The 13,820-nt window shown below is 41.2% G+C and overlaps 2 protein-coding genes across 2 annotated transcripts in view; both read right to left on the bottom strand.

Annotated features, from left to right (window-relative positions):
• Nucleotides 1-579: 579 nt before the first annotated feature.
• LOC106808840 (RNA polymerase II subunit A C-terminal domain phosphatase-like) lies at nt 580-8,742 on the bottom strand. Its single transcript, XM_014811726.1, has 8 exons — nt 8,498-8,742; nt 7,963-8,064; nt 6,526-6,594; nt 6,118-6,208; nt 4,808-4,933; nt 4,203-4,444; nt 3,713-3,828; nt 580-3,361 (listed from the first exon to the last, which is right to left on the bottom strand). Exons 1-8 carry the CDS (start codon nt 8,626-8,628, stop codon nt 1,485-1,487), a joined length of 2,754 nt encoding a protein of 917 aa, XP_014667212.1. The 5' UTR covers nt 8,629-8,742; the 3' UTR covers nt 580-1,484.
• A 729-nt stretch (nt 8,743-9,471) lies between these two features.
• LOC106808934 (GPI transamidase component PIG-T-like) overlaps nt 9,472-13,820 on the bottom strand; it is a 13,832-nt gene continuing 9,483 nt past the window's right edge. Inside the window, exons 4-11 of the mRNA XM_014811860.1 lie at nt 13,447-13,533; nt 13,150-13,240; nt 12,958-13,052; nt 12,536-12,737; nt 12,181-12,336; nt 11,655-11,901; nt 10,450-10,611; nt 9,472-10,160 (exon numbers count right to left, since the gene is read on the bottom strand). Coding sequence (XP_014667346.1) covers nt 10,031-10,160; nt 10,450-10,611; nt 11,655-11,901; nt 12,181-12,336; nt 12,536-12,737; nt 12,958-13,052; nt 13,150-13,240; nt 13,447-13,533 — 1,170 coding nt within the window. The 3' untranslated portion in view covers nt 9,472-10,030. The remainder of the gene's footprint in view (nt 10,161-10,449; nt 10,612-11,654; nt 11,902-12,180; nt 12,337-12,535; nt 12,738-12,957; nt 13,053-13,149; nt 13,241-13,446; nt 13,534-13,820) is intronic.

Genomic DNA, 13,820 nt, shown 5'->3' on the forward strand with positions numbered 1-13,820 from the left:
TACTCGTATATATTGGTTATATTTAATAAAAGGCTCGACTGCATATTCTGGGAGATCAATTTTGGCTTTAGTATATATGTTGAGTTCAGACTGTTGGTCTCCGAGGTTCACGCCCAATAGACGTGAGCCAAACCGGTAACATTCCATATAACCGTGTCCCCGCATTCGAGGCCTGGATAGACAGTACCCTGCGGCATGGAAAACAATGGGCGTCTCATACACAGCCATTTATTACAAAAACCTCGCGTATTTTTACAAGCTGACAGTGAATAATCACCTATTGACGCAGGTAGATATATATACCTACTTCTGGGAATAGGTGGGATCGTAGCCGTGCAACTATTCGTACGTGTCCCAGCTTCACACAATAGTTGTGCGTAAACAACCGAAAAAACTCCATTTCAGTTCGTGTAAGAAGTTGCTTGGAGGTTCACAAGTTGTGCAGGAAACTGTTCTAATCCAAGTTCCACCCCTAACGTCTAGAACAAATTTGACAATGTTTACAACGGAAAAGGCTCAACTCAAGTATTTTTATTTGAACTGATATGAATCTGAGAAAAAGGCATAGAAGACCAAATGTCAATATAAAGGCCTGCTTTTTTATTAATATAATAACACTTTCGATATGCAGATTGCATTTATCAAAAAGATATAACGCTTAGCAGACCAACAGTATAATGCTAGCTTCATATGCGGCTAGACGTTATATAGAATTTGAAATAAAGAAATAAGTTTTTTTCTCAAGTTAAGAAAAGAACGTGTTTGTACTGTAGGGAATGTCGGCATCACATAATAATATCAGGAGTTAATAAAAGACAAATTTCTTTAAAAGACTGCCTTTTATTAACTCCTGATAATATCTATATTGACATAATTATCGGCAAACAGAATACAACTTGAAATCTAGAAAATGGAAAAATTTACAGCATTTCATAATACGGAATAATGAAACAGGTTTATTATAAAAATACTACTTGCTATTTCTCTCCACAATTATTACAATACGGCTCCCATAAATGAATTAAATACTACATATTAATGTCATCACTGAAATGACATAGTTTAACCAAATCACTAGTGTTCTGATACTGTACAAACAAATAGTTAACAAATTAGAGGTGAGCATAACAGCCCGTTCTGGGCATGTCACCTACGTACCACTATACTTATTATAATCCTAGCACATATCAAGCTGTACTATGCAAGTACTATTACCTTTCCATGTGCAGCAATAAATCCAAATACTACATAATCGATGTCCACTCCTCATGGAGATATATGCCAGTTGACACATGACAATAAATCATTTACACTCTTTCACAAAACGTTAAATTCTACTAAACTCCTGCTCTCTCAAACAGCAATCAACTGTACATAACTTTAAGGCAAACACGGAGTAAACTGCTACGCTGTACAATCGCCGTTATGGCCGACGTCTACTCCGCCGCCGACAGCATCGCAGCCGACGAAGAAACTCCTGTCGCTTACGACAGAAACTCCTTCTCCACGGCCGCAGCCATTTCCTCGTCGACGGACCCGATCGATTCGACCTCGCCTTCCTCCCCGCTCTCGGACTCCTCCTGTCTCAGCCGCTTGCTGCCTCCGTCGTACTGCCCATCGTTCGTGTCATCCTCCCCCTGCGTCATCTGGAGCACGTCTCCGTAGTCGCCGGCCGAGTCGTCGTCGTCGTCGTCGTCGCGCTTGCGCTTCCAGCCGCGAGGATACTCGGCGGTCAGGCTCTCCTCGCTTGAGGAGGACGCGTCAAGGTCGTCCCGCAGCACGTCCGCGACCCGCGCGACCCCGTCGTCGTCATCGTCGTCGTCGTCGCTCAGCTCTCCCTCCTCGGCCTCCTCGTCGGTCGCGTCGCTCACCTCCTTGTCCATCTGCGCGAGGTCCTCCGACGAGAGCGTCAGCAGCGGGTTGTAGTCGAAGTGTGATGCGGCCGGCGGTGCCTGCTTGCTGCCGGTCTTTGCCTCGCCGCCGCCGGAACCCTCGGGTTTCCTCGTGAGCAGCGGACTGCCGCGGCCCGGCTGGCTCTTCTTCCCGCTGTTCAATGGGAACAGCCGCTCGTCGACTTTCTCCCAGCGCTCGTTGCACGACCACAGCCAGTCGACGTTCACGACGTGGACTCCCTTGCACTTCTGCGCCACCGTCACCTTCCTCGTTCCCAACTGCGCGGCGACGACGTGAGTCATCGCTCCTCCCTTCTCCGGGGCTTCCTTCCCCTTTGGTGTAACGTCGGTTTGTATGTTGGCGCCGAGTGCCCTGGCTACGTTGTACGCACGGCTCCTCTCTGGAGCCAAGTTAGTTGGTATTAGACCACTGAAGACGATCGAACAGTCCTTCAGTGTCTTTCGTTTCACGTACGGCACGATGTTTTTCATATCTGGGATCACTTTCGGTGCATGTTCTTTTTTGCCTTCCTTTATCAGCTGATCATACATATCGTAGAAAGCTTTGTGGAGAGTTCCTAGAATATCTTCCAAGTAAAACAAGTAATCGTCAGAGTCTTCCGGTATAATGATCTCACCAGTTCCGCTTTTCTCAGGAGATTCTATTATGCATTTCACAGGGGGAGCATCTTCAGACGCCGATAAATCTTTCTCGTCTTCTTTCTTCTTTTCAAGTTTTTCCTTTTCAGTCTCTGCCGTCGGTTGCTGGACACAAAGGTTATCATCGATTTCCTTTTCAGAAATTTTACTTGATTGACACAATTCAATATCAACGGTATTTCCATTTTCAGTTCCTGTCTCCAATCTCACACAATCCTCATTTTTGGCTTCAGTGACTTTACGTTCCTCTATTACATTTTCACTTGTTTCAGAACACTCTTCTCCCACAGCAGCCACACTGTCGCTAATTTCCTTCTTTTCACTGGGTTTCAGTGGTGTTTCAACACCGGACTCCATCTTATGCTCGTTCACTGGAGCATCCTCATTAGCTCCTTCGCTAGGTTCCACTTTGCTTGCACATTCTTTATCCTCTGTAGTTGATGCGAAGTTTGCGTCGTCAGCAGTGCCATGTTCTCCTTCCTCCTCGCGCTCGTGAACCTCCTCCTGCATCTCATCTGCGGGTGTAACTTCTGCCGAACCATTCTTCACAGCACTGTCTTCCGCTGCTGGCTGTTTGGTCGGTGCTTCGGACGTGCTCTTCGCCGTCGTTATCGATGCGCTATCCTGAGGAGGGTTTTCCGACGCTGCTGCAAGGTCGACAGCGGCCACGTTTCCCGCTCCATTTTCCTCCACGATACCCTGTGCATTCTCACAGGGAACCTCCTGCCCCTCCTCCTGCTCCTGCTCAGCCTGCTTCACCTCCCCATTATCAAACCTCTGTTGTAGGAAGGGAAGCCAGTTTATGTCGCCTGAAATACAAAAGGAAATACAGAACGTTTCACGAATTAAATTCTGTGAAAAATTATGCAGACCGGTGGATAGTCCTATCGTACTGATGCGTGTTGGGCTTTAGTATACTGTGTATGTATATAGGTATGAAATGTATCGATCCTTTATTAAACAGCACTCCAAAGAATTGATGAATCGAACTGCAGTAAATTTTAGTAACACGAATAAAAACATTTTAGATGTAATGTTAGTCTGGATCCACAACCAATTCAATGTGTTATAATAGTACTAATCATTATCGCAGAGCTATAATGTTTCCAACAAATAGCCAGTTATATTGTACCACTGCAAAGTTCTGAGAGGCTATCTACCTGTCCCTTTGAAGAAGTGGTATGGCTTTACATGAATCAGGTTGGGAGCATATCCCCACACATCCTCCCTATCATCTATGATGCACACCATCGCATCACCACACGGAAACACACCCCTGCAAAAATACAAGCAAATATAAACCTGCAGTTTTGTGACTTATACGTTAGCTTTTAGATGCATGAATTTTGCGCTTGCTCTTTACGAACATGATCATTCATCACGTTTTAAATACTGAGACCACACAATAAACTTGCCAACACACCCATAAGCAAATTGACGCACAGATGGACAGGCAGGCAGGCAGGCAGGCAGGCAGGCAGGCAGGCAAGCAGACAGACAGACAGACAGACAGACAGACAGACAGACCGACCGACAGACTGACTGACAGACAGACAAAGAGACAAATGGATGCAACGCAAGCACACACATGAAATACGACCAATATAAGCCCATGTCTGATCACCTGCACTATTTAGTTACAATACCAACCTGATGCTAGCTGTTTTAGAACAGGGATCAAAGCACTCGTCTCGCGAGAGTATTCGGTGGTGAAACAGCTTGTCCTCAGGGTCCAGAATGCGCGCGACCGTGTGAGCGTATAACCGCGCTCCAAACGTGCAGATGTGCAGCTCGTACAGCTTACTGATTCTCTGCAGAAACTCCACAGCACCTGGCCTCACGCGCGTGTGGTACCACGTGCCCTGGTTCCATAACTGGAAGTGATGAACGTCCTGCAGTGCAAGCGTGGCACTAGATTAGTTTTCTAACATCGAGACCACGTAAACAGGTCAAAAAAAGAAGCAAACGTTACATCGCATGCTGCATTTTACTTTGACTCACTGTCGCAACAATAAGCATTGGGACGGAACCAAACATGCCAACAAAATTTCCCAGGACTGTACGACGATTCTGCTAAATCGTGAAAGAAATTATAGTGCATATAATAACGTTGTTGACATAATGGATGACTTTAGAGAAAAATCTGCATGATTGGACCTAGAACTGAAACCATTATGGGACAAGCGACACACTGGTATAGTTTCAGCCCCATTACAACGAGCGTTGTTATATGCATGCAAAAGATATACACATACTTTCATGTTAGGTGGTACATCCTCATTGGTTGTGTGAATGACTGTCTGGTCAAGATCCACCACAAGAGCGAGCTTGCGTGTTCTTAGTAGACGTGCCTCATCCTCATGCCCAAGGTTCTGTGCTTCCTGAAAGCAAGCTAGTTCATTATGACAATTAAAATGCATGGAAATAAATCCTCAATATCCTAGATAAAAAAATAGGCACGAGTCTTCTGATAAATTTATCTTCACCAAGAGAGTTGCTGACTCTGATCCATAGGCATGAAAATGTTACAATAATATCTAGAAATGTTTATACAGTAAAACTTGCATAAGTCGACACTTTTGGGACCAGCATATTTGTGTTGACTTATACAATGTATGTAATGTGCGTATACACTGTATTAGCTGCCTTGCGTAGCAGGACATTTGCAGTGCATGTCTGCCAACTTTTCTTGGAACACTTGCTGAAAAATATATGGTAATTCCGCGAGGCCGTGCTCTGGAACGAACTAGTTAGTACTGTATAGCAGAATTAATTTTCAGGGAGTCACACGGACTCCTGCATATATCAAATCAGGGAGTCCGACAGTAAATCAGGGAGTATTTGACTCGATCCAGATTCGCGTTAATTTCGCACCCTGCATTGGGCTGCATACACTATATACACTATATAATACACTGTATACAGTGGGGAATCTGGGGGTGTGCGAGCTGCAAGCTGGAAAAAAATGCAATGCGTCCAAGCGAACAAAGCGATTCAAACAATCCGTCTGCGACAGCCAGTTCGTGTATTCCCTAGACCGTACACTGCGCAATCGGCATTTCTGATGTCGACTTACAGATAGGAAATTACTGTTGTTTGTATTACATGGGACCTGTTTGAGGGCGTCGACTTGTACATGTATAAGGACGACTTATAAATGTCGACTTAGGCGGGGCTATTCCAATGGATTTACTATGAAAGCGAATCGGGACTTTGACTTCCATGTCGACTTAAGCGAGTTTTACTGTATTTAACATTTATCTTCTTTTAGAAACAGAAGATTAAATTTCACTCATTGAATTGAACTGAAAATGATTAAAGACCCCAAGAAGAAGAGATCTTTCATCATTAGACAGTAATGCAATTTGATCAGTGAACAGAAGAAGGGCATGAATATGGGGTCTAGCCATTTAGATGGCGACCCACCTTATACACATACAACAAAACATTAACTCTAATCTTTAATACTTTGTAAATATTTTGCTACCTATTTACATTACCTAACTTAACGCATTCCCGTACCATACACAAGAAAACAAATAACTTGCAGCAAACAAACACGTACTTCTTCGCTGACCATCAACTCTGGGATGCTATGTACCATAGCAACTGAAGCCACAGTTGGGGCTGCCCGATCTCCGGCCAATCCATATTTTCTAAAAAAACACACCGACACATCAAGTAATAATTTGTAAATGAAAGAACACAAATGAAGCTATTTCTGTTGACATAAAGAAGCAGAATATGATTTCTTTATTATTGAGTCGAATATTGACTAATCAAATGACATACTAACAGATTAAAAAATTTTGCTATACCCATTCTAAAGGATTATACATTTACTACTAAATAATTACTTATAAATAGTACTTATAATTACTACTGGCACTGATTTAGGCCGTACTTTCTGATGCTATGGCCGTGCACGTATCTAGTGGGTATAACATAAAAATAGTTTCTCATAAGTGCTTACTCTCTCAGATCCGCACCACACTCAGCACACATGTCCTTCATGACTGTAGGATGTGCACACTCTTCAGGTCTAAAAAAAGTTCAGATCAGTCTAGATAACATGGATAATATAAGAGGAGTTTAGTATGATGACAAGGACGGGTGGGAATTTGCAATACGGAATGACAGAAACAAAGAAGCTAAACTTAAAAGGTTCCTTAGAAGATGGCACATGTCAAAAGCACTGATCACGCTCAGATGATTGAGTGCAATGAACAGCCTTCATCAAACAAAAGGGAATGCCAATCTTCAACTGACCATGATAAATTTTATGGAAGGATATAAGTTTAGCATGGAGAACAGGGACACAAAAAGGAGACCAATCAATTTGCGCCAAAACAACATCAGCAATATCATGATATACTTTGGAAACCTATCTCGCAGCTTTATGCTGAATGGCATCCAATTTTAAACAGTTCTTAGGTGTATAGGTGAACCAGCTAGCCTGGTGAAGCATATTCTAATATGGTGAGAACCATAGTTTTAAAAGCCAGAGAACGAGTTTTAGAATCGGCAAAGCTAAGGTTGCGCCGTAACATACCAAAGGACCGAGACGCTTTGGTTCAAGGATAGAGATGATGTCCAGGATGGTGATAGGATAGGATGATGTTTATTACTAAACATGCTCTCTATCCTTGAGCCGACGCTTTCTTACAAATATAATCAATGTGGGCATTCCAGCGAAGATCGCTACTAATAATGACACCCAAATATTTGTAAGTAGGGGTAAGAGATAGATATTTGTGGTGCACCGAGCAAGTAAAAGTCAAGAGTGATTTGGAGTGGGCAATTCAAAGAATTTTAAATTTTTCAGCCTTTAACGACATACCCCACGTTGCTGACCACTTCTCAGCACGAGTAAGAACAGTCTGGAGGATTAACTGACCACCCTTTTTGTAGATGGTGTGGTACAGAACTGCGTCGTCAGCAAAAAGCCGAATAGAAGTAGAAGAGTCAGTTTCGGCCAACAAATCATTTAAAGGATAAGAACAGAACCTTGGTGGTATACCAGATGTGACAGCAACCACATCTGACATGCTGCCGTTAACACAGACAATTTGTGATCTATTCTTAAAAAAGTCAGATCTTGTTAAAATTCAAAATGTTGTACTACAGTCTACAGACGTACGGTAAAGTACAACTAGTAGTGAATTACTGTAGACTGTAGTGTATCATGTACTAACAAGTCCGTGTCAATTCCTAGTTTAGCATATATGCGAACTATATATACAGTCTACAGAGGTCCCAAACTAGGACTGAGCACAAGTCCGTAAGCGTAGGCTTAAAACCTGGCACTAGCAGAGTAAATAAAATAGGCATTTTATAATACATTAACCGCCTTTCGCGATATAGAATTATTGTAATAGGTAGATGGAGACTTCATGTTTAACTATCACACCTTGAGCTTGCACTCGAGGGCTTAGAAAACCGTCTTTTTCGCATTTTTCCTGAAATATCTTTGTTGTCATCGAGAGCCGCCATTTTGAATGTCAAGCACCATCTGCCGGAAATAAACGTCAGTAGATAGCTTTTGCGTTCGTATATCCACCCAGCAGCATGGCACACAGGCTATATTGTAACATATTTTGTATTTTGCCTGATATGCACTTCTGGAAGTAAATATAGACGTCGCTCACACACGCAACGCTAAATAATCGCATGAACATCATTTTACGCACGTAAACGCCGATGGGTTTTACCACTGATATAGAATATAGATTGTATTGATTAATTCTATAATTTGTATAATTTGTATATAGATTCTATAATTTATAATACAGATTAATCTTCTATTCTATATACATGGTTTACACGTTGCTGTGCCGTGTATACATTGCTGTATATTTCACGCATGTATATAATGTTGCGTGTACGTCTTACCGCGTTATCTATCACCTTATAAACCTCCATGCATGCAACTCCACCCAACTTACCTGCATGCTCCAGAATCGTGTGTCAGACTACCAATTTTCTCACCTCGCATCACCAGTTGTCTTGTTATGCCTCCCCAACGTTTAGGCTCACCTGCTCCACCCTTGTCCCCCACCTCTACCCGTGTGTTCATCTTCTCTCCCGAGGGTCTACACCGGCAGAGCTGCCCTTGTCCTATAGCTCAGCCGTTTCCTCTCTTCTTCTTTTCTCTACCTAATATAATCTTCTCCCCCTTAGTCCGGCCCTCTCTTAGCTTTCACCTCTAGCTACTTGATCGATCCATAAGGGAAGTGACGGTTATTTTCAGGACGCAAGATTGAACAATTTCAATTGCTGATTGAACCCGTGATTCGGGAACAGAGGTCAATCGTGACGCGGGGAAGCCGACATTGACTGGGAACTGGAAAATGACAATTTTTCACCCGAGACACTGGCAATGGAACACTCCTCCCGTTCCACCTCGTTTCATGTTTCACCGCGCCAACCAGCTATCTGCCCTCTTCCATATTTTAAGAGTAGATATAATAGATAAAATCTTGCTACTAAATAAAACTATACCAGTACCGGTACTGTCTTGTTATTGGCTGAAATTATACCGACAGTGCACGAATCAACCCAGTGATTTTCTTCGTGTGGTAATGAACCAGCCTCTATTACTTGCTTCCCGGAGAAATTGGAGGTGAAAAATACCACAATGTTTTAATTACTTAAGAATGCTGTATGTAAACCATTAGGCACTACTGACATTAACTATAGGGCTTCTTATGAGGCAATTAGAGATCTAGCAGTGCACCAATAAATGCGGAATGCTGTCAGGATCCGTTTCAACACTCCCAGTAGATGTAAACCACGAGCTAAAACGCAAGTTATTAGAGCTTTGTAGTTAGTTAGATGACAGGTCAGATATCAACACACCAAGCTATTGCTACGCTATAATTGGGAAAATTAATAATGCAGAAATATTAAGAAGAGGTAGTTTGTTATTACAAAAAATCCGTTATATTTACAATTACATAAATATATATAATCAGCACAAAGACGCCCATATGCATATTTATTACTATTGCATATTGAAATCATTCATAGATAACCCAGACATGCCAGACTTCGTACAGAGCAATAACAACCACATAAACGTACTAAGCATTAAAAAGGCTCTGTGTACAGCTAATCAAATTGTCATGTTGGACTACAGAAATGCACCGACTCAATTTTATATAGTTCAACCTACTGCTTAGTAAATGCTGGTAAAAGCCACTGTTAAAAGCATTTACATATATTCATTAGAGTGGGAGTGGGTGCAATAGCTGATCACTAACGCAACATGATAAACATTCTTGAACCATAAATATCCCAGAACAGCAAGCACACAACTGCAATCGAGCAATTAACTTATGGCTCAGAAATTCGGTGTAGTACTATGTTACGATGTAGTTACTCTGAAATGTAACGTGCAAATTGTTGTCTGCTAAAGTTAACAGCAGACGTTTTTTATTGTGCTTGTAATTAATGAAAAATGGGCAATAGAAATGGAATTAGCTGTCCTTGAGGTGTGACTTTATCTCTGAGCCTTCACTCTGTGCAGCAGGAACAGATTTTCTTCTAAAAAAGTTCTTTATCTTCCCTATTATGCCACCCTTCTTGTGAGCTTCTTCAACAATGAACCTAAAATAGTTAATTGTTTAATTAGTATTAAATAGCTCACATTGTATCATTCACACCCACTGATATCAAATATTATTTAAAGCTTGTTTGCCCAGTACCAAACGAAATAATGATGACATGGTAACAAATTACATGCATTTGCATTTGCTCAACACCTTTTATCCCCAGCAGCACATTTCTGTTTTACCTAGAAACATAAACATATGTATTATAATATATGTGTTCATGATAGAACCCATAAACTCTATTCGCACGTTAATGAGTTACTGCTATTAAACATATGGAATACCTTCTTGTTGTAAGGTTATGAATGGAGCCAAAAGCAATGGCCACGACTGTGCAAACAAGGCAGATGACGTTGTACGGCATACTGAAATCTGGAGTTGCTAGTGCCACCAGCAGTGTCTCTGTATGTAGCCGCATGAAATATGTCTCTCGTGTGTTGTTAAACCTAAAAAGAGCAACAAACCTTAGGTATGCCAGTGATATGTATCCATTACACATACAGACTAAATGAAAGTGTCGTTTTTGTAGCTCACCTTGGGTGTGATAGAAGACCCATCTCCATAGGTCTCTCCCATAGGAGTAACAACTGTTTTAGGACTAGCCTTAAGGCCGCCGCACACCAGCCGATTTTTACAAACGATGAAGCGATGAAGCGATGAAGCGATGAAGCGATGTAGGTGTGCGCGTTCATTTGTAGACGATTTTATTTTTATCGGGTGATCGTTCCAAATCAAACATGTTTGATTTTGAACCGATGAACCGATGAGCCAATTTTAAGGCCGCCGCACACCTACATCGCTTCATCGCTTCATCGTTTGTAAAATCGGCTGGTGTGCGGCGGCCTTTACACATTCACATACCAAAATTTAACAAAATCGAATGAATCTAGATCTATGGGCATTTTCATTTTGGCCAAAAAGTCGGCGTGGCTCGAAAGTAGGTCGACTGGAGTGCTCCAAAATAGGATGTTCAGATCTCTCCCATAGGAGTAACAACTGTATGAAATTTGAAACATGTGGGTCAAACGGTTCTTGAGTTATCTTTGACAGTAGACAGACACTGAAATGCATAGGAAAATTGCCAAAATCTACCTAATTTTCACAATTAAAAAAAAAATCAAAACCTGTGTGATATGTTTTGGGGCCAGTCCCTATTCATTCACATACAAAAAATGAGCAAAATCCGTTGAACCTGAACTGACTTATGGCCATTTAAATTTTTGCTAAAAAGTGAGCATGGCTCGAAAGTAGGTCAACTGGCGTGCTCCAAAATAGGACGTTCACATCTCTCCCATAGGAGTAACAATAGTATGCAATTTGAAACATGTGGGTCAAACGGTTCTCAAGTTATCGTTGACTGTAGCCAAATGTTGACGGACGGACGACGCCCCCTGGCAATAGCTCATCTTGACGATGTCAAGGCTAGCTAAAAATTGGAATCATCACACATTACTATCAAATAAATGAACACAATTAGTCAATTACTCACATGTGACTCAGTTCTGAAGACTCTGCAAAGCCAAACATGTGATTAGGTGGTCTGACCAGCACAGTGCTGATCACAGCCGAGTTAATGAGAAATCCCTGACTCGCGTCCGGCGGGTACTCTGTCCACTTAAGAAAAGCACGGTCAAACTCTATGCTGAGGCGCGTGGTGGATGACCTAGGTAATGTGAAGACCAACTCCATGAGATGTGGCCTTGCTCTGTCCTTGCCAGCAACAAAATGCTGGTACTCTGTATCAGAACGTGTAGAATAAATGAAAACACTCCAAACATGCCAAAGGAAACTTCTAAAAATTCTTCCAATTAATTTTTGAGAACACTTTTGGTGAGCGATATTGGGTCGATAGGTACTATGGTTGAAATATTCTAATAAAACCCTACATTATCTTTAGCAATGACAGCCTTGTTAGCAATGCCAGATTTTTAATCAATTTCAAAAGATGCTACATAAAAAACAGAGAGCAAGCTGCAAGAACCTTTGATGTATAAATTTGTTGAACATTATTTCACCTGGCTTAATCTTGACACCTTCACTCTCTATGGTCAGTGTATGGAAGTACACTCGTATATACCAGGGTATAGACTCCATGTAGATGACAGTAATATTGGCATGAGGATCTTCATTGTGTAAAAGACACACAATTCCTCCACGTTCTTGCCCATAACCTTAAAATACAGTTATGTAGGTATAAATGTATATTATCATAGATCTGTGACTTGGCCATGATGCAAATTTTAAATTGGCTTAGTAATGCTACCATCTAGACTAAATATTTGTAAGATAACACTGGAATTATGTCAGAGCAATAATATTTCAAGGATAACAATATAGTAAAGCAACACATTTCTAAAATCCTCTTTATACCCGATGCAAAACGTTGAGCATGAAGAATTGGTGGCTGCACTGAAGTGTAAGGTATCAGACTTGTGGTATACTTTGCACCAATGTTTAGCCTTCCATTATTTAAAGTGAAATCTTTGACATTGTGTACAGCATAAGTTCTAGTGTGACCATGATTCATCTCGATGTGCGTTTCCCCTGGTGGAGGGCTAAGAATAGCACTGCCCTGATAACATATAAAAGTACACGCCGTCATTACTTTAAAAATAAAGTTTAGTAGTTTAGTGATTCACACACTCTGATGCTTTTCTAATAATATCTATGAAGTGGTAAGTAGTATAAAGTATATAGTATAAAAAATATATATTCATAACACAAAAAGCTATTAAAATTTCAACAATAACTTAGCTCACTCTATACAACTGGTAATTTGGTTCTTGGCTCACCTCAATATCTGTTGTATCGGTGTACACAACACTTCTTGAAGCCAACGGACAGTGACCAGATAATGTCTCACCAAATAACTGCCGGAGAGACCAGTCTGCAGTAAAAGAAAATTGCATTGATTACCTCTATGGTCCATCACATGTAAGGCCATTTGATGGAGCATTTGTCAATGTAGTGGATTACATGTGTACCTCTTCGTCCATTGTTGCGTATGTGATTGTCAATCACAAGTGAAAGACTTTGGCTCAATTCTAAAGATGGATCCTCACAGCTGCTTCTGGACTGCACAAAAAGTAAATAACTATTGTTTTTTGCTATTTTTTTTAAACATTTTTATTACATCAGATTATGAATTCTTTTAAAACTCAGATATTGTGATTTTATTATGAAAGAAGAATGATGAAAAACAAATAATCATAGAAATGGGGGTAGCATTATATATTTAATGGCAAATTAATTAACTATATTGAAAAAAATGTGTCTCTTACTCTGCAAACTGGTCTTATGGATACGGCGAGAGAGTGGTAATTCGCATCATACAACTTTTTTGCTTTTAATAATGATCCAAGCCCAGTCTGAAAAATATAAACAAGTGCCGCAGAGCGACAGCGCTCAACTGACGTGTACTGTAGCCGGGTATTCTTCTAATAAACTCACTGGCAACCGAATCCAGTGTGCCCTCACGCCACCGCGTTCGCGCTAAGAGCATATATCTAGGATACTACTAATACAGATCTCCTCAAATCTATGCTAGCTCTTAGGCTTTGCTATACCAGTAGCTACAGTACATAAAGAACAGCTGTGTAACTTTAAATGACTTCGCCTATATTAACATGTTATCATGGCATATGCGCAATCGAGC

Source organism: Priapulus caudatus, unplaced genomic scaffold (assembly GCF_000485595.1).
Source record: "Priapulus caudatus unplaced genomic scaffold, Priapulus_caudatus-5.0.1 Scaffold13, whole genome shotgun sequence".
NCBI classification, from domain to species: Eukaryota; Metazoa; Priapulida; class Priapulimorpha; order Priapulimorphida; family Priapulidae; genus Priapulus; species Priapulus caudatus.

Coding starts and splice junctions, on each gene's coding strand:
- LOC106808840 (XM_014811726.1), bottom strand. CDS start 8,628: ATGAACACACGGGTAGAGGTGGGGGACAAGGGTGGAGCAGGTGAGCCT. Junction 4,934..6,117: donor AGTTGATGGTCAGCGAAGAA/GTACGTGTTTGT, acceptor GCTTGCTTTCAG/GAAGCACAGAACCTTGGGCA. Junction 4,445..4,807: donor ATGTACCACCTAACATGAAA/GTATGTGTATAT, acceptor CTTGCACTGCAG/GACGTTCATCACTTCCAGTT.